The sequence below is a fragment of the Salmo trutta genome, chromosome 40 (genome assembly GCF_901001165.1).
Source record: "Salmo trutta chromosome 40, fSalTru1.1, whole genome shotgun sequence".
Lineage (NCBI taxonomy): Eukaryota > Metazoa > Chordata > Actinopteri > Salmoniformes > Salmonidae > Salmo > Salmo trutta.
The window spans coordinates 7,877,055-7,898,996 of NC_042996.1; the positions used below are offsets into that span (position 1 = coordinate 7,877,055).

Here is a 21,942-nt window from a genome sequence, read left to right on the forward strand (position 1 = left end):
TCTGTTTGAAAACATGAGAGTAGCTATATGCTAAATCATGAAAGAAGCTGATTGATATAAATAAGTATGAAATGTGCTGCCTATTCATGAGATAGAGATCATTGGAATCATGATTAAATAAACTCTTGCGGTTATTTTTTTATCAAAACAAGCTTTATTTGAACTCAGAGGCAAGAAGACATGTACAACTAAATCTCAAAATAGTTCATTGAGCACACAGCACTACTGATATTATTCATTATTTTACTGTAACATTCAGCTCTTAAACACTAATGTTTCCTTCACTTGCACCATGTGGGGACTCTCTAGCCCCCTACAATGGCTTCTAGACACTACAGTGACTTTTCCGGAAGGCGGCCGAATCACTGGTATCGTCGTTGGCGACCCTGCAGGTGTACAGCTCTCCCTCTTCCCAGCGTGCCTTGCTCAGGGTCAGGGTGCTGCTGCGACTGTAGCGGCCACCCTTCTCTTCTGCTGTGGTGGTCAGGACCCCCTCCTTCACCTCCACCCCGTCTACCTCCCAGCTAACCATCGCCCCCTGGGGGAAATAGTCACTCAGCAGGCAGGCCAGTGTGGCCGAGCCCCCGGAGAGCTGCTCAGAGGACGGGGGGAGCAGAGACACTGTGGGCCTGACAGAGGGACCAGCTGGAAAAGAGGAGAGAGGAGAGGGTCAGCTACCACTACTACTATATAACATTAGAAGAGGAGAGGGTCAGTTACTACTACTACTCTATAACATTAGGGGAGGAGAGGGTCAGTTACTACTACTACACTATAACATTAGGAGAGGAGAGGGTCAGTTACTACTACTACTCTATAACATTAGGAGAGGAGAGGGTCAGTTACTACTACTACTCTATAACATTAGGAGAGGAGAGGGTCAGTTACTACTACTACTCTATAACATTAGGAGAGGAGAGGGTCAGTTACTACTACTACTCTATAACATTAGAAGAGGAGAGGGTCAGTTACTACTACTACTCTATAACATTAGGAGAGGAGAGAGTCAGTTACTACTACTACTACTACTCTATAACATTAGGAGAGGAGAGGGTCAGTTACTACTACTACTACTCTATAACATTAGGAGAGGAGAGGGTCAGTTACTACTACTACTCTATAACATTAGGAGAAGAGAGGGTCAGTTACTACTACTACTCTATAACATTAGGAGAGGAGAGGGTCAGTTACTACTACTACTCTATAACATTAGGAGAGGAGAGGGTCAGTTACTACTACTACTCTATAACATTAGGAGAGGAGAGGGTCAGTTACTACTACTACTCTATAACATTAGGAGAGGGTCAGTTACTACTACTACTACTCTATAACATTAGGAGAAGAGAGGGTCAGTTACTACTACTACTCTATAACATTAGGAGAGGAGAGAGTCAGTTACTACTACTACTCTATAACATTAGGAGAGGAGAGGGTCAGTTACTACTACTACTCTATAACATTAGGAGAGGAGAGGGTCAGTTACTACTACTACTCTATAACATTAGGAGAGGAGAGGGTCAGTTACTACTATTACTATATAACATTAGGAGAGGAGAGGGTCAGTTACTACTACTACTACTATATAACATTAGGAGAGGAGAGAGTCAGTTACTACTACTACTCTATAACATTAGGGGAGGAGAGGGTCAGTTACTACTACTACACTATAACATTAGGAGAGGAGAGGGTCAGTTACTACTACTACTCTATAACATTAGGAGAGGAGAGGGTCAGTTACTACTACTACTCTATAACATTAGGAGAGGAGAGGGTCAGTTACTACTACTACTCTATAACATTAGGAGAGGAGAGGGTCAGTTACTACTACTACTCTATAACATTAGGAGAGGGTCAGTTACTACTACTACTCTATAACATTAGGAGAAGAGAGGGTCAGTTACTACTACTACTCTATAACATTAGGAGAGGAGAGAGTCAGTTACTACTACTACTCTATAACATTAGGAGAGGAGAGGGTCAGTTACTACTACTACTCTATAACATTAGGAGAGGAGAGGGTCAGTTACTACTACTACTCTATAACATTAGGAGAGGAGAGGGTCAGTTACTACTATTACTATATAACATTAGGAGAGGAGAGGGTCAGTTACTACTACTACTACTCTATAACATTAGGAGAGGAGAGGGTCAGTTACTACTACTACTACTATATAACATTAGAAGAGGAGAGGGTCAGTTACTACTTCTACTATATAACATTAGGAGAGGAGAGAGTCAGTTACTACAACTACTCTATAACATTAGGAGAGGAGAGGGTCAGATACTACTTCTACTCTATAACATTAGGAGAGGAGAGGGTCCGTTACTACTACTACTCTATAACATTAGGAGAGGGTCATTTACTACTACTACTATATAACATTAGGAGAGGAGAGGATCAGTTACTACTACTACTCTATAACATTAGGAGAGGAGAGAGTCAGTTACTACTACTACTACTACTCTATAACATTAGGAGAGGAGAGGGTCAGTTACTACTACTACTCTATAACATTAGAAGAGGAGAGGGTCAGTTACTACTACTACTCTATAACATTAGGAGAGGAGAGGGTCAGTTACTACTACTACTCTATAACATTAGGAGATGAGAGGGTCAGTTACTACTACTACTACTATATAACATTAGGAGAGGAGAGGGTCAGTTACTACTACTACTCTATAACATTAGGAGAGGAGAGGGTCAGTTACTACTACTACTACTCTATAACATTAGAAGAGGAGAGGGTCAGTTACTACTACTACTACTAGTCTATAACATTAGGAGAGGAGAGGGTCAGTTACTACTACTACTATATAACATTAGGAGAGGAGAGGGTCAGTTACTACTACTACTACTACTACTACTCTATAACATTAGGAGAGGAGAGGGTCAGTTAATACTACTACTACTCTATGACATTAGAAGAGGAGAGGGTCAGTTACTACTACTACTCTATAACATTAGGAGAGGAGAGGGTCAGTTACTACTACTACTACTCTATAACATTAGAAGAGGAGAGGGTCAGATACTACTACTACTCTATAACATTAGGAGAGGGTCAGTTACTACTACTACTCTATAACATTAGGAGAGGAGAGGGTCAGTTACTACTACTACTCTATAACATTAGAAGAGGAGAGGGTCAGTTACTACTACTACTCTATAACATTAGGAGAGGAGAGGGTCAGTTACCACTACTACGCTATAACATTAGGGGAGGAGAGGGTCAGTTACTACTACTACTCTATAACATTAGGAGAGGGTCAGTAACTACTACTACTACTACTCTATAACATTAGGAGAGGGGAAACTGTTATCAGTGAACAAAACCATTTCAGATCAACAATCCACACAGGATGAACAACTAGCTACAGTACAGAGAACAACCGACAACACTGAAACACTGAATCTATGAAGATAATGGCAAAAAAACTCTGGATGGATTTTTAGATAAACAATCCATCAGATAAATGCTCTACAGTTTAGCACACCAAGAGCAACAAAACACTAGGAGGGGGTTTCCTGGAAACAGATGAATCCTAGTCCTAGACTAAAAATCCCTTTCATATAGTCTGGGTACAGTATCATTTAATATTCACAATTTTAAATAAGACATGAAATATCAATTTATGTCAAATCTACTCTGAGATACAAGCCCCAAATTACCTCAAAATACTATTCAAAACTATAGAAACCATGTCAGTGTTAACATCTACTGTGAATACAATACAAAGTGTTGCTTATATTATAGAAATAGTAGTTGCTACATCTTGACAGAACAATGACCTAACATGCAATACTGTACATCAAAATGTGCCCTTTTTAAATCGCACGTTAGAATAATAATTCTCTCACTTCAGTGACTTTGCCCTCTAAAAATTGACCAATCTGTCCACAGAAATCTCTAAAAATATATAGCCTAGAAGGCTTTCCTCTGGAGAAGATGATAACATCTCATAATGTTGTTCAATAGCATGATTACATTTAGTTTTATGAGAGAAAGACATAAATTGACTTACTTTTCAACACCAGTTTTGTGCCACTTCCACTTCCACTCTTGTGTGAACCTCCTTCACACAAGAGTGAGCACCTTCACACACAGTGCACTCTCAGTACCAACCTGATAGTATTGAAGTACTTGTATAATACAATAGGGACTGATAGTACTGAAGTACTAGTATAATACAGTTGTGGCCAAAAGTTTTGAGAATGACACAAATATTAATTTTCACAAAGTCTGCTGCCTCAGTTTGTATGATGGCAATTTGCATATACTCCAGAATGTTATGAAGAGTGATCAGATAAATTGCAATTAATTGCAATTAATTGCAAAGTCCCTCTTTGCCATGCAAATGAATCCCAAAAAAACATTTCCACTCCATTTCAGCCCTGCCACAAAAGGACCAGCTGACATCATGTCAGTGATTCTCTCATTAACACAGGTGTGAGTGTTGACGAGGAAGATCACTCTGTCATGCTGATTGAGTTTGAATAACAGACTGGAAGCTTCAAAAGGAGGGTGGTGCTTGGAATCATTGTTCTTCCTCTGTCACCCATGGTTACTTGCAAGGAAACATGTGCCGTCATCATTGTTTTGTACAAAAGGGGCTTCACAGGCAAGGATATTGCTGCCAGTAAGATTGCACCTAAATCAACCATTTATCGGATCATCAAGAACTTCAAGGAGAGCGGTTCAATTGTTGTGAAGGCTTCGGGGCGCTCAAGAAAGTCCAGCAAGCGCCAGGACCGTCTCCTAAAGTTGATTCAGCTGCGAGATCGGGGCACCACCAGTACAGAGCTTGCTCAGGAATGGCAGCAGGCAGGTGTGAGTGCATCTGCATGCACAGTGAGGCGAAGACTTTTGGAGGATGGCCTGGTGTCAAGAAGGAAAAACATCAGGGACAGACTGATATTCTGCAAAAGGTACAGGGATTGGACTGCTGAGGACTGGGGTAAAGTCATTTTCTCTGATGAATCCCCTTTCCGATTGTTTGGGGCATCCGGAAAAAAGCTTGTCCGGAGAAGACATGGTGAGCGCTACCATCAGTCCTGTGTCATGCCAACAGTAAAGCATTCTGAGACCATTCATGTGTGGGGTTGCCTCTCAGCCAAGGGAGTGGGCTCCCTCACAATTTTGCCTAAGAACACAGCCATGAATAAAGAATGGTACCAACACATCCTCCGAGAGCAACTTCTCCCAACCATCCAGGAACAGTTTGGTGACGAACAATGCCTTTTCCAGCATGATGGAGCACCTTGCCATAAGGAAAAAGTGATATCTAAGTGGCTTGGGGAACAAAACATCGATATTTTGGGTCCATGGCCAGGAAACTCCCCAGACCTTAATCCCATTGAGAACTTGTGGTCAATCCTCAAGAGGCGGGTGGACAAAGAAAAACCCACAAATTCTGACAAACTCCAAGCATTGATTATGCAAGAATGGGCTGCCATCAGTCAGGATGTGGCCCAGAAGTTAATTGACAGCATGCCAGGGCGGATTGCAGATGTCTTGAAAAAGAAGGGTCAACACTGCAAATATTGACTCTTTGCATCAACTTCATGTAATTGTCAATAAAAGCCTTTGACACTTTGTGAGAATGTATATTTGTGTCAGTCTCAAAACTCTTGGCCACAACTGTACATTATGTACTGGTAGTAATGAAGTAACTAGTACAATACATTATGTACTGGTAGTACTGAAGTAACTAGTATAATACAAAACGGACTGATAGTCCTGGGTTATGAGTAAATCCATTGAAGAACGCAAATCATTATATATTTACATTATTAGGTATTGCAAATATGATAACATAATCTGTATAATTAGTATCATCCTTACCAGGAAGACTATTTACATAGAACACTTTGCATAGGCAGCACATGCTTCAGTGGTCTGGGAGTGTTTATAGCCCTGTGAGTTGAACACTTCATGACTGAGAGCTGTCCTTCATGACAACAGAACTTCAACAATGACTTTGATCATGAGATTCTTGTGGATATTTATGTTCTTAATACAGGGTAAAACTATTGAATTTCATGATCTTCAAATTATTTTCTTATTGAAATATTACATCTAAATTACCTCTGCGTCAACAGACTCAGATTCATGAAAATGTAGACAAAACAAACGCAGTTCAATAAAAATGTATTTAAATGTCTCTGTTTCAGAATCCAGAGGACAGGCCACTGTGACTCAGACTCCTGCAGCGAAAGTTGTTCTCCAAGGACAGCCAGTTGTTATAAACTGTAAAACCAGTGTGACGGTATATGATGGTTGTCCTGGGGATTACACCTGTATGGCCTGGTACCAACAGAAACCTGGAGGAGCTCCTAAACTCCTGATGCACTCTTCAAACAGACTTCAGTCTGGGACTCCATCTAGATTCAGTGGTAGTGGATCTCATAGTGACTTCACTCTGACCATCAGTGGAGTCCAGGCTGAAGATGCAGGATATTACTACTGTCAGAGTTACCACAGTGGTCCAGTGTTCACACAGTGGTACAGAGTCGTACAAAAACCTCCCTCAGTCAGACTGCACAGTGACTGTACTGCTACAGCTGGGACCTACTGCAGGTGCTGAGGGGGAAGAGACAGTGACATGGAACAGTGGTCACTAAACTGTGCCATGTGACAATATGGCTAGGACACAATCATTCAGATCATATGACATTCATCATCATGGTTGTGATCATAGAATGTCCTATTACAACTATTTAATATAATAGGAATTTAGTAGGATCTCTGTGGTTGTGACTGGTTATATTTGTTATGACCTGGAAGTTCATAACATTTTTTGAAGATTTAAAAACAATACCAGTCATAACTCCACAATTACAGTCCATAAATATTTCTTAATTTTAGCCCTGTAAAACAAGTTCCCATATGCACCTCACAACCAAATATTGATGTGACCTTCTAACATTACATACACGATATTTAATGAGCAGGTTAGTGACTGTTAGATCTGTGAATGAGACATGATGCAGGACTCAACCATCAGACACATGTACACTACTGGTGGGAGGAGCTATATACACTATCTACATAAAGTATAATAACAATTTTATCTGTCATTAATTGCATGGTGGCATATCTGTTATGTCTTCCTCCCTGAATCCACCATGAAGATTCAAATCAGTCCACTCACATCTGTCCCAGTCCAGGGTATTTCAGGCAGTGGTCAACTGTTAGACTGGTAGCTGTGGGAGTGAAACTGAGATTTACACAGACAGGGCTGGGTGGTTCTGCTTGTCCCAGAATAGAGCAGTACTGTCACCAGATGTTCACTCTGTCCCCAGGAGGTTAGAGGTAGAGAAGGCTATATGACTATCTTGAATCTCTGATACTTGTAATATATGTGGACAACTTTTAAAACAAATGTAGCTTAAGGAAGGTGTGATCATCACATTGTTGAGAGTCCAAGATATCGATATTGAGTTTAAATTATTCCTTGTCTAGTACAGACAAGGATGACAGAAAATGTAGTGGTTGTTCTGGGACAGGTTCAAGGAGACATGCTATTCCACTGAACCTGTCCTGGAGATGGTTCCTTAGCCACTGAAGATCTTCCTCTGTGGGCTCTCAGGACAGAGGGTTGTAGTCTTAGGCCGGGTACAGGTCCTCCACTGAAAGCACCTGGTTGGGCACGGCTGGCTTCCTCCACTCGAATTCCACATCCGTACGGCCGATATTGTGAACCGCCAAAATAGGCTGCATGGCTACACTTTTGAGCTCCACAGAAGCATTTGCATGTGGTAGAGAGAATCCCCTAGTCCAGGGGTTCTTAAACTTATGCGCCTGGGAATCAAATTAGAAATGCTGTGTTTTCCTGGGACCCAAGCTTATGAAAACATGCAACTATACCTACATATCGGTACATTTCATTGCCCTTATGCCTAAAACAAATGCAATATAGAAATAAAAATAAAAATGAAATACTCATAAATATCTTTTCATGTTTATCTTTCCCCATTAATAACTGTCTATGTTGGAACCGTTGCTGTTAAAATACAATAACTTAATTCATTCTGAACGGGAATAAACTGACTGATCACATCACAGATTTATAGCAGAACCACAGGAGGCTGTTGAGGAGGAAGGTTCAAAATAATGTCTGGAACGGAGCAAATGGAATGGCATCAAACACCTGGAAACCATGTGATTGATGTATTTGATACAATTCCGCTCCAGCCATTACCATGAGCCTGTCCTCCCCAATTAAGATGCCACCAACCTCCTGTGAACAGAACACACACAGACTCAGTTTTTGATAGTGCAACCCTGAGTAACAGTACAGATAAAAAATGATCAGGCCTACTGTATATCTCACTGTAGAAATGATTGTTGAAAAAAAGTATAGGTTGGAACTGTTGCTGTTAAAATACAATAAATAACTTGTATTCTTAACTGGAATAAACTGATTGATCACATCACACAGATGTAGACCAGCACACACACACTCCTAATGAGAGGTGTGGCTGGTTGAAGTTTTCAACAAGCAGGTCTATTCTGGGCTCAGTTTGACAGTGCAACCCTGAGGTCATGTTCAGCATTGAGTCTGTTTCTGTACTTGTTTTTTAAGAACGCCAGAGTTGAGAACCCTGACTCGTATAGGTATGTGGTGCCAAACTGGATCAGAACATCTACTGCTTTCTCAGCCAGGCAGGAAACCCCTTCCTGCTGTAGATGAACAACCCAGAACTGTGTGAAGGTGTTTGCCTCAAAAAGCATCTTGCTGCCATTGCTTGCTTGTAGTGTCACTAAGGCCTCCATCTCTGGCAGACTTAGTCCTAGGTCTGATGAGGACACTGCTTGAAAGGGATTCCTCACCCATCAAAGTTTTTGAGATCTCTGTGGGTTAGGAAAGTACCGGTCAAAGTTCTGCTGCAGGCTGGCCGTGTGCTCAGCCATATCCTTCTTCACAGCTTCACATAGGGGGGAATCTATTTGCTGCATGTCAGCTGACAGAACAGAGAACATGCCATATGCGCCAGCCTTCAGCTGTGACTGCCACAATCCCAGGTGTGCAGTGAATCCTATGAGGCCATCTTCAAGCTCCAAAATGGTTGATTCCTTGCCCTGGAGGCTTGTGTTTAGCTCATTGAGCCTTCTGAAAATGTCAACCAGGTAAGCCAGCCTAGCCAACTACAGTTTGTCATGGAAGAGGTCTGCAAGGTCACTGTCCTCTTTCTGCAGATAGGCCAGAACCTCCTCTCAGTTCCCACAGCCTCTCCAGGACCCTCCCCCTGGACACAATGAAAGAGCAGGTGCTCATGGTCTGCTCCCATCTCCTTGCAAAGCTCTCTGAACAGCCTTGTTTGAAGAGGTCTCTTCATGATCAGATTCATCATCTTTAAGACTGAGTCAAAAACAGCCCCTTGGTTAGGTTGTAATGCTTTGCTGGCCAAAGACTCCCTGTGCAGAATACAATGTGTCAGTTTCACACCACTCTGCGGACATGAGCTATGAATCCGGAGTTGCACCCAGTCATGCATCTTGCACCATCTGTGCAAATCCCAACCCAATTTGCTAAGTCAATTTGTAAGTCTTTCAAATGAGTGTCTACCACCCTAAAAATGTCATCTCCCCTTGTTGTTGTTTGTAGATGGTCACAGAAAAGAAATTCCTCCTGGATATCATCAAATCCGCATCTTGCATATACCATCAACTGCAGAATTTCAGACACATCTACTGACTTATCTAATTGAAGAGATAATTTATTGTGCTGATTCGTCTCATCTATCACAGATGCTTGTATGTCAACTGACATCTCTTATTCTTTTGCCCACTGTGTCATTGGAAAGTGGGACTGAGTCCACTTTTTTGCTGCCTCCTCACTCAGAGATACAGTGAGGGAAAAATGTATTTGATCCCCTGCTGATTTTGTACGTTTGCCCACTGACAAAGAAATGATCAGTCTATAATTTTAATGGTAGGTTTATTTGAACAGTGAGAGACAGAATAACGACAACAAAATCCAGAAACCGCATGTCAAAAATGTCATAAAATTATTTGCATTTTAATGAGGGAAATAAGTATTTGACCCCTCTGCAAAACATGACTTAGTACTTGGTGGTAAAACCCTTGTTGGCAATCACAGAGGTCAGACAATTCTTGTAGTTGGCCACCAGGTTTGCACACATCTCAGGAGGGATTTTGTCCCACTCCTCTTTGCAGATCTTTTCCAAGTCATTAAGGTTTTGAGGCTGATGTTTGGCAACTCAAACCTTCAGCTCTCTCCACAGATTTTCTATGGGATTAAGGTCTGGAGACTGGCTAGGCCACTCCAGGACCTTAATGTGCTTCTTCTTGAGCCACTCCTTTGTTGCCTTGGCTGTGTGTTTTGGGTCATTGCCATGCTGGAGGATTTGATGAGCTCCTCTCCTATTATGTGGGGCTTCTTTGCCTTGGCTATATTTAGGTTCACCTGGTATGAAGCTTTGAGGATAGCTCTGTTCTCTTTGAATGCCTGTTAGAGGGGCAGAGAAAGCCTCTGATCAAAAACCACCTACAACAAACTATTTACATTTTTTAAAATCTAAATATGAACTACTCTTGATTTATCTTATCAGCTGTGTGTGTTAGGGTCTACATCTGTGTGATGTGTTAAATCATTTTATTTAGAATAAAAAATATGACTTGTATTTTAACAGCAACAGTTCCAACCTAGACTTGTTTTCAACAATAATTTCTACAGTAAGATGTACAATAGGCCTGATCATTTTTCATCTTCATCTGTACTGTTACTTGGGGTTGCACTATCAGTATCTTGCTAGCTTGCTTTGGGTAACATTAGCTATTAGCTGAGTATGAGGGGATAGTTTGAAAGAGAAACTCACATCTACTTCTATGAGAGATGGTGCTCATCACCTGTTATAAAATGACAACAATGCCTTGCTAATTGACTTACTCTTCCACTGTCGAAGCACTGTTTCCTGAAGCATTCTGCCCTGTTCTGGGTTTACCGTCATGCTGTGGATGTTTGGTCAAGACGTGTCATTTTAATTTGTTCGTTTTGAGAGACTCATTACTAAGCACTTCCCCGCACAACACACATTGCGGGCGATCCTCGTTATTTCTCAAAGTTTGTACAAAACCAAGAGAGAGAAACTCATCGCTGTATTTCATGACGATTGAGCTCAGTCAGAACTTGTGGCTAGCTTGAGTCAATTTGATAACAGCGGTAAGTGATGGCGAGTGAGAATGACAAGTCAGCGCAGTGTTGCCAACTCCTCAGTAAGGAAAGTAGCTATTGGCTGTCCTAAAAGTTGCTAGAAGTCGCTAAATTACGTTATCGCCTAATTTGAATAATTGGCCATGTGCATGTAATTCTGATGGACGCTGTAGGAGAGAGGAATAAAGTCGTGGGAGAGACAAAAAGTGAGCAAAAAACACCCTAAATATGTTTAGAACTACAAATGAACTTTCTTCTGTCTATTCTTGTTTTTTTAATGTCACAATTCCAACCCTCCTCCTTTATCCGGGCTTGGGCCTGGCAAAAGTGACCCAAAAGAGACTCTGGCGGAGTTACTTATTATTATTATTTTTTTTTTAAAGTTTAGTTTTCTTCATTTGGTTTGGTTTTTAACCTTAGGAGCCTACAACAAGTCACAGTAAAACATGAACATTTTTAACCATAACAGTTTTTACAATTTGTATACAATCTACATTAACAATCTAAATGGACCAAAAAGAGACAATAGAAAAAACTGTCAATGGCAATGTGAGAAAATTATGGTAACTAGTCTGGCCTTAATTCAGGTTAATAGTTTTTTTTCCAGACCCCCCTCCACACACACAAAGGCTATGCTGGCTCACACAAAGAGTGGGTCATCGTCATTTTGGTCAGGGCTCTCTATGGCAGGTTCAGCAACTGAGGGAGCTGACTTAAATGAGTAAGCAGCTGATGTGCCAAAAAGCTGCAAAACATTATCAGGCAGCTGGTGCTCAAAGCAAGCCTCACCAGACAGCTTCAGTCCATATCGAATGTACAGGATGGAGTTAAGGGTCTGCAAGGACATCTGATTTCTAAGTTTGCTTTTTACCACACTCATCTGGCTGAATACTCTCTCGACTTCAGCATTCGAGTGTGGCAAGGACAACACAGACACAGCAGCCATGGCAAGTTCTTGAAATGGGTTGATATCAGCTGCATCCCTGAACTTTCAAATCTCACTCCAGAAGCCCAGTGTGTTTTTTTGTCTCATTCCATTTACTAAGATGGATGGCACTCCATTGCTGGACAATCTTGTCTATTTCTGCAGGGGAGTAGCCAAGGAGGTTGGCTATTTTTTCTATTTCTCCAGGGCTCTTATTGTGCTTTAGAGTTTCCTCCACATTGAAAACTGACATGTACTGCAATGCTTCAATGTAGTCTGGCAGTCTCACCCTCAACTCATTAGTGAGGGAGATGGTGAAGGCTACACACCACTTTCGGACATTGTTTTCATCCTCAGGTGCAAGGTGGACATCAGCTGCCTTTGTCTCAAAAAGGTAACCAAGGTACGATTTGCGACTGATGTATCCATCTATTGGCGCTTTGAGTACATCAACATTTGCCAGTGGATTCAGCATCCTGCTGCTCACAGACTTGATCAGGCTAAACAAGCTGTCAAGTAGCTTCCCTCAAAAGCCTTGATGGCCAACTGTACCTCACCCAGCACTGACTTCAAAAAAGTCAGGTACAATATGTTTTGAGGATCACTGTACAAGGAGTATAAAACCTCAGCCATGTAGCAGTGTTCACTGGACTTGGTGACTGTGAAATGCAGCCTAAGCTCCTCCCACTGGTCCAAAATGCTTGAAACCGTGGGTTCAATGGAGAGCCAACGTGTGGCACACACCTTGGTTATCTGTAAAGATTTCTCCCCACAGTTGATGGTCTCATATATGGCCTTGTAGGCCTCCCTGCGCTTTGGAGACACTGAAAACCAGTTATATGTCTCTCGTACCAAGTACTCCACACTACGGGGGATGGTGTCATTGGAAGCATGACTTACAGCAAGCTGCAGAGAGTGGCACAAACAGCGAATAAGAACCAGATATTTGATATCAAGTCCTTGCTGGCTTCCCTCAAATCCTTGCTGGCTTCTCTTGTATTCAAGTTAGGGGCTGCAACAATGTCATATGTTTTTGACCAGACAGCTTCAGATAGATGTGCTTCACATAGAGACAGGGGGGAGATGTTTTGCTCACGAGGTTGCTTTCTCCACTCTTTTAGTTTCTGGTCAATGTTTTGGGGAAGCCTGGCTTCCTTTGGCATTCATGAATACATTCAACTAAGAAACTACATCAAGTAAAGTTACAGTAAGAGCTATCTTCAGCAAAGTACACATAAAATAAAGTGACTTGGAAATGTCTTCCAGTGAATGTTTTCCGGGTTTGGTGCGAGTGGTCGTGCTGCATTCCGCTCCACAGGTAATATTACATCTCACTACATTACAACGGTTTGATTTGTTTGATCTGAGCAATTTTTTTAGCTAGCTACTTAGCTGTCTTTGTATCAAAGATAATTGTGTAGTTTAGAGTAATTATCGAGGTTAGCTAGCCAGCTATCTTCGTCCGCCGCGCCACCGTTCTCCTACTTAGTCAACAACTGCTAGCGAGCTAGCCAACTTCTACCGACTAGCAGCACTGTAGAAACTAATACATTACAACGGAACGATCTGATTAGTGTAGTGTTAGCTAGCTACATAGTTGTCTTTGCTGTCTTTGTATCTAAGATAATTGTGTAGTTTAGAGTAATTATCGAGGTTAGCTAGCCAGGTTAGCTTGTGTTAGCTAGCTACATAGTTGCCTTGTAAGGTGTAGCACTGAAGCCATCGAGGTTACCTGGCCAGCTACACTTTCAAACAAAGTCAACAACGCGGCCTCTGCTAGCTAGCCTACTTTACCAGCCAGCAGTACTGTATCACTTTAGTCATTTTAGTCAATAAGTTGTCTCTGTCATAGTTTGTCATAGTTTGATAATTGTGTAGTTTAGAGTAATTATCGAGGTTAGCTGGCCAGCTATTTTCGTCCCCCGCGACGCCATTTCCAAACCTAGCCAACTATTATCAACGAGCAGCATTGTAGAAACTAAATACATTACAAAGGAACGTCTTGATTAGTGTTATGTTAGCTAGCTACATAGCTGCCTTTGTATCATAAGGTGTAGCACTGAAACTATCGAGGTTACCTAGCCAGCTACACTTTCAAACAAAGTCAACAACGCAGCCACGGCTAGCTAGCCTACTTCACCAGCCAGCAGTACTGTATCATTTTAATCATTTTAGTCAAAAGATTTTTGCAACGTAAGCTAACTCTCTGAACATTCGAGACGTGTAGTCCACTTGTCATTCCAATCTCCTTTGCATTAGCGTAGCCTCTTCTGTAGCCTGTCACCTATGTGTCTGTCTATCCCTGTTCTCTCCCCTCTGCACAGGCCATACAAACGCTTCACACCGCGTGGCCGCTGCCACTCTAACCTGGTGGTCCCAGCGTGCACGACCCACGTGGAGTTCCAGGTCTCCGGCAGCCTCTGGAACTGCCGGTCTGCGGCCAATAAGGCAGAGTTCATCTCAGCCTATGCTACCCTCCAGTCCCTCGACTTCTTGGCGCTGACGGAAACATGGATTACCACAGATAACACTGCTACTCCAACTGCTCTCTCCTCGTCTGCCCACGTGTTCTCGCACACCCCGAGAGCTTCTGGTCAGCGGGGTGGTGGCACTGGGATCCTCATCTCTCCCAAGTGGACATTCTCTCTTTCTCCCCTGACCCATCTGTCTATCGCCTCCTTTGAATTCCATGCTGTCACAGTTACCAGCCCTTTCAAGCTTAACATCCTTATCATTTATCGCCCTCCAGGTTCCCTTGGAGAGTTCATCAATGAGCTTGACGCCTTGATAAGTTCCTTTCCTGAGGATGGCTCACCTCTCACAGTTCTGGGGGACTTTAACCTCCCCACGTCTACCTTTGACTCATTCCTCTCTGCCTCCTTCTTCCCACTCCTCTCCTCTTTTGACCTCACCCTCTCACCTTCCCCCCCTACTCACAAGGCAGGCAATACTCATCTTTACTAGATGCTGTTCTTCCACTAATCTCATTGCAACTCCCCTCCAAGTCTCCGACCACTACCTTGTATCCTTTTCCCTCTCGCTCTCATCCAACACTTCTCCCTCTGCCCCTACTCGGATGGTATTGCGCCGTCCCAACCTTCGCTCTCTCTCTCCCGCTACTCTCTCCTCTTCCATCCTATCATCTCTTCCCTCTGCTCAAACCTTCTCCAACCTATCCCCTGATTCTGCCTCCTCAACCCTCCTCTCCTCCCTTTCTGCATCCTTTGACTCTCTATGTCCCCTATCCTCCAGGCCGGCTCGGTCCTCCCCTCCTGCTCCGTGGCTCGACGACTCATTGCGAGCTCACAGAACAGGGCTCCGGGCAGCCGAGCGGAAATGGAGGAAAACTTGCCTCCCTGCGGACCTGGCATCCTTTCACTCCCTCCTCTCTACATTTTCCTCTTCTGTCTCTGCTGCTATAGCCACTTTCTACCACTCTAAATTCCAAGCATCTGCATCTAACCCTAGGAAGCTCTTTGCCACCTTCTTCTCCCTCCTGGATCCTCCTCCCCCTCCCCCTCCTCCTCCCTTTCTGCGGATGACTTCGCCAACCATTTTGAAAAGAAGGTCGACGACATTCGATCCTCGTTTTCTAAGTCAAACAACACCGCTGGTCCTGCTCACACTGCCCTACCCTGTGCTTTGACCTCTTTCTCCCCTCTCTCTCCAGATGAAATCTCGTGTCTTGTGACGGCCGGCCAAACAACAACCTGCCCGCTTGACCCTATCCCCTCCTCTCTTCTCCAGACCATTTCCGGAGACCTTCTCCCTTACCTCACCTCGCTCATCAACTCATCCTTGACCGCTGGCTACGTCCCTTCCGTCTTCAAGAGAGCAAGAGTTGCACCCTTTCTGAAAAAACCTACACTCGATCCCTCCGATGTCAACAACTACAGACCAGTATCCCTTCTTTCTTTTCTCTCCGAAACTCTTGAACGTGCCGTCCTTGGCCAGCTCTCCTGCTATCTCTCTCAGAATGACCTTCTTGATCCAAATCAGTCAGGCTTCAAGACTGGTCATTCAACTGAGACTGCTCTTCTCTGTGTCACGGAGGCTCTCCGCACTGCTAAAGCTAACTCTCTCTCCTCTGCTCTTATCCTTCTAGACCTATCAGCTGCCTTTGATACTGTGAACCATCAGATCCTCCTCTCCACCCTCTCCGAGTTGGGCATCTCCGGCGCGGCCCACGCTTGGATTGCGTCCTACCTGACAGGTCGTGTGGCGAGAATCTGCCTCCGCACCACGTGCTCTCACCACTGGTGTCCCCCAGGGCTCTGTTCTAGGCCCTCTCCTATTCTCGCTATACACCAAATCACTTGGCTCTGTCATATCCTCACATGGTCTCTCCTATCATTGCTATGCAGACGACACACAATTAATCTTCTCCTTTCCCCCTTCTGATAACCAGGTGGCGAATCGCATCTCTGCATGTCTGACAGACATATCAGTGTGGATGATGGATCACCACCTCAAGCTGAACCTCAGCAAGACGGAGCTGCTCTTCCTCCCGGGGAAGGACTGCCCGTTCCATGATCTCGCCATCACGGTTGACAACTCCATTGTGTCCTCCTCCCAGAGTGCTAAGAACCTTGGCGTGACCCTGGACAACACCCTGTCGTTCTCCACTAACATCAAGGCGGTGAATGGATCCTGTAGGTTCATGCTCTACAACATTCGCCGAGTATGACCCTGCCTCACACAGGAAGCGGCGCAGTTCCTAATCCAGGCACTTGTCATCTCCCGTCTGGATTACTGCAACTCGCTGTTGGCTGGGCTCCCTGCCTGTGCCATTAAACCCCTACAACTCATCCAGAACGCCGCAGCCTGTCTGGTGTTCAACCTTCCCAAGTTCTCTCACGTCACCCCGCTCCTCTGCTCTCTCCACTGGCTTCCAGTTGAAGGTCGCATCCGCTACAAGACCATGGTGCTTGCCTACGGAGCTGTGAGGGGAACGGCACCTCCGTACCTTCAGGCTCTGATCAGGCCCTACACCCAAACAAGGGCACTGCGTTCATCCACCTCTGGCCTGCTCGCCTCCCTACCTCTGAGGAAGCACAGTTCCCGCTCAGCCCAGTCAAAACTGTTCGCTGCTCTGGCACCACAATGGTGGAACAAGCTCCCTCACGACGCCAGGACAGCGGAGTCAATCACCACCTTCCGGAGACACCTGAAACCCCACCTCTTTAAGGAATACCTAGGATAGCATAGAGTAATCCTTCTAACCCCCCCCCCCCAAAGGATTTAGATGCACTATTGTAAAGTGGTTGTTCCACTGGATATCATAAGGTGAATCTACCAATTTGTAAGTCGCTCTGGATAAGAGCGTCTGCTAAATGACTTAAATGTAAATGTAAATGACTTAAATGTAATGTCAAAGTTTCATTGGTCAAAGTAGTAAAAAACACAAAATGTAATATGATACAGTACAAAGCATATTTATTAACCAAACAAGTATAAAGTGGTTAAATAAGAGTTACTACTCATATGGTGGTAGTTATACAGATATTGTTTAGGAATGGATCTGATCAGAATAGCCTACTCATATTTATAGTATTTACAGAATATGAACATAAATTACATTTAATCATGTCAACAATGTTAGATCATGAGCTTGGTTACGAACATAAATTACTTGGTACATTCAACAGCTCACTAAAAAGTTTAAACTTAAGCTGGGCTTTTTCTTAAAGAATAAGTCTTGTTTTTAATTTCAAAACGAGAAAAGACCTTGTTGCAGCCACTTTCTAGCCTTTGTTGGACTATGGTGATATTCTGGAATGTTCCAGGATCTTACCTGCACACACTAGACATTCTACCATGATGCTGTTAGATTAGTAACCAACACAATACCTCTAACACATCACTGTACCTTGTATCAGTTAGTAGGATGGCCATCCTATAAGGACCGACGCTGGAGATGAGAAGCAGGTACGGGGAGTTGAACATTTAATGCGGAACAGACAGGTAACAAGACAGGAACAGCGTCAGCACACGGGTAACAACGACATAATAACATTAATGAAACAGTGGGAAACAGTGTTGGGGAACTGACAAATATAGAGGAGGTAATAAACAGGTGATTGAGTCCAGGTGAGTCCAATAATACGCTGATGCGCATGACGGGGAAAGGCAGGTGTGCGTACGGATGGTGGCAGGAGTGCATAATGCTGGTGGCAGGAGTGCGTACTGATGGTGGCAGGAGTGCGTACTGATGGTGGCAGGAGTGCGTAATGATGGTGGCAGGAGTGCGTAATGATGGTGGCAGGAGTGCGTAATGATGGTGGCAGGAGTGCGTAATGCTGGGGAGCCTGGCGCCGCAGGCGTGACACATTCTTAACTGTGAGGTAAAAGACTCAGTGGTACATTTGTCTATGAGGACATCTTAGGGCCACTGCCATTATATTTAAGCACTTTATTCACCCAACAGAGTCATGGACATTACTGTCTGAGATCACAGAACTGTATTTTATATAATGTTCCCAACACAAGAACTGAGTTTGGTAAAAGGGCTTTTAGATTTTCTGACCCATCATCTTTTTAAATCCTAGATTGGAGGACTGCTGACCAATGATTGCATATGTTTTAAAATTTGCTATTTTAAACTGTCATGCGTTTTGCACTGTTTTAACTTCCATTCATTGTTATGTTTTATGTGGTGTTGTGTCTCATGCGTATACTGTATGCTGCTCTCTTGACCAGGGCTCACTTGAACAATATGTAAATATCAATGTGACTTCTCTGGTTAAATAAAGGATAAATAAATACAGTGAAATATTAAGATGTAGAGGAGATGCTGGGTTTCATGTATTGTAATGATGGTCTACAGAGTACAAGTGTGTCTGATCAGAAACACAGGAGAGGAGGAAGGGAGCTGAGCTCAGTCAGGAACAGAGTAGCCATCATACACAGTGGAGCCCCTCTTCTCTCAGTGTCAGTCTAATAGTACAGTAGTACATTATTCAATCCACTCAGTCCACACAGCTCACTGCACTAACACTACTCCCCCTGCAGGGGGCGACACATGACCAATAATCACTGGGAGGTGTAAACTGACTGCTATTCCTCTTTTCCATAGATATGTTACCATACCATATGACCATAAAACGAATCAACAGACAAAGTTATATATGTTCTATGATAACGTGATGTACTGTAGGAATGTATGTTTTATTCTCTCCTTTATTCATTATGGGTTTGTGTTGCTAAACAGTAAATGTGATCATATGTGATAGCCCTTAAACCAATAATATCCATTCTCTATTCTTACCCTTTTATTCACTTAACTTATTTACATATTAATATGGACTTCTATTATTATTTGGTGACAATTGTTGGCGCAAGATCAGATTGTAATGGAATCTAAGTTCTAATCTGATGGATACTTAGTGGTCTAAGTTAATGGTGGATGGGGAGAAGATCAGAAGATGATTTGCATAGTGTTGATGCTCTGCATCGACAGCACATGCTTCAGTGGTCTGGGAGTGTTTATATTCCTGTGAGTTTAACACTTCATGACTGAGAGCTGTCCTCCATGACAACAGAACCAACAACCATGACTTTTATCACCATCCTCATCTGGACACTTGCTTTCTGCTTCAAGGGTAAAGAAAATTAAGTTCCATGTTTGTATAATGAAAAGTCAATGAGTGAACTTAAAGGTTGTTAAGAATGTGTTATTAATACATGTTGATATTTGTTCTCTGTTGCAGAATCTAGAGGACAGATCACTGTGACTCAGTCACCTACAGTGAAAACTGTTCTCCCTGGACAGACAGTCTCTCTGAACTGTAAAGCCAGCAGTGATGTGTATCCTAACTGTTGGAGTTCAGGTAAACCATGTTTAGCCTGGTATCAACAGAAACCTGGAGAAACTCCTAAAGCATTGGTTTACTATGGAAGCACCCTCTTCTCTGGGACTCCATCTAGATTCAGTGGTAGTGGATCTGGGAGTGACTTCACTCTGACCATCATTGGAGTCCAGGCTGAAGATGCAGGAGATTACTACTGTCAGAGTTTACACATCATCAATAGTAAATGTGTTCACACAGTGATACAGAGCCGTACAAAAACCTCCCTCAGTCAGACTGCACAGTGACTGTACTGCTACAGCTGGGACCTACTGCAGGTGCTGAGGGGGAAGAGACAGTGACATGGAACACTGATCAGTAGATGAGGTCAACTGTGGCACAACAATATGGTTAGAAAGCAATCATTCTTTCAAGGCACAAGGCGAGACCCAGATGCAGACACAGGGGGCAGAGTCCAAAACCAGTTCAGAGTCCAATAGGTACTGAAGGGCAGACAGATTCAAGGTCAGGGCAGGCAGGATGATCAGGCAGGCGAGAAAGTAGTCCAGAGTCAGGCAGTGGTCAAAACCAGGAAGACTGGCAAAAGAGAATAGAAAAGGAGTACGGGGAAAAATACGCTGGTTGACTTGACTAAACATACAAGACGAACTGGCACAGAGAGGCAGCAAACACAGAGATAAATACACTGGGGAAAATAAGCGACACCTGGAGGGGGTGGAGACAATCACAGGGACAGGTGAAACAGATCAGGGCGTGACACATTCAGATCACATGACCCTCATCATCATCATGGTTATGACTTATAGTATTTGTCATCATAACCTATAGAAGTAATTTGATGTTTTGAAACACAATACCTGTCAATTTGCAAAGCAAGATCTCCAGAAGTAAAACAAAAGTTGTTATGGCCTCAACATTACAAAAGTTACATTCACTTCAGGCCCCAAAACAAGTCCTCATGTGGACCTCACAACCAAATGTCTGATTTAAATGGATGTGATCTTCTAGCATTATATTAACTGGTTTGATGAGCAGGTTAGTGACTGTTAGATCTGTGAATGAGACATGATGCGGGGCTCAAACATCAGACACATGTACTCTACTGGTGGGAGGAGCTATATACAGTATCTACATAAAGTATAATAACAATTTTATCTGTTATTAATTGCATGGTGGCATATCTGTTATGTCTTCCTCCCTGAATCCACCATAAAGGTTCAAACCAGTCCACTCACTCATCTGTCCCAGTCCAGGGTATTTCAGGCAGTGGTCAACTGTTAGACTGGTAGCTGTGGGAGTGAAACTGAGATTTACATAGACAGGGCTGGGTGGTTCTGCTTGTCCCGGAATAGAGCAGCACTGTCACCAGATGTTCACCCTGTCACCAGGGGGTTGGAGGTAGAGAAGACTCTATCTTGAAGATGTGATACTTGTAATATTATTTTGACAACTTTTTAGATAAATACAGGAGTGGTCACATTGGTGAGTCCAAGATATTGATCAAAAGTCACATTTTTGAAAGAAACAAGAAAAATATTTGTTCCAAAGGGAAATCTTTATTTTCATCTATTCATCAAAGCATCAAAGCAAACATTCCTACAGTATCTAATAGTAATAAAACAGAACACATCACATCTAACACTGATACTGTCACATCCTGATCTGTTTCATCCGTCTTTGTGATTGTCTACACCCCCCTCCAGGTGTCGCCCTTCTTCCCCATTATCCCCTGTGTATTTATACCTGTGTTCTCTGTTGGTCTGTTGCCAGTTCGTCTTGTTTGTTCGAGTCGACTAGCGTTTTGTGTCTCAGCTCATGCTTTTTCTAGTCTCTCTTTTCTTTCCCTCCCGGTTTTGACCCTTGCCTGTCCTGACTCTGAGCCCGCCTGCCTGACCACTCAACCTGAGCCTGCCTGCTGACCAGTACCTCTACCCCCCCTCTGGATTACCGTCCTCTGCCTTACCCAGACCCTGAGTCTGCCTGCTGTCTGGTACCGTTGCCCAACCTCTGGTTTTCTGACCCCTGCCTGCATTG

General features: G+C 43.3%; 1 gene segment (V, D, J or C); it reads right to left on the reverse strand.

Annotated features, from left to right (window-relative positions):
* Positions 1-134: 134 nt before the first annotated feature.
* Positions 135-21,940, reverse strand: LOC115180133 (immunoglobulin lambda constant 1-like). The segment is given in 4 exon segments: positions 135-645; positions 4,021-4,071; positions 12,832-13,006; positions 21,872-21,940. Coding segments are annotated over 4 exon segments (615 nt in total).
* Positions 21,941-21,942: the final 2 nt, after the last annotated feature.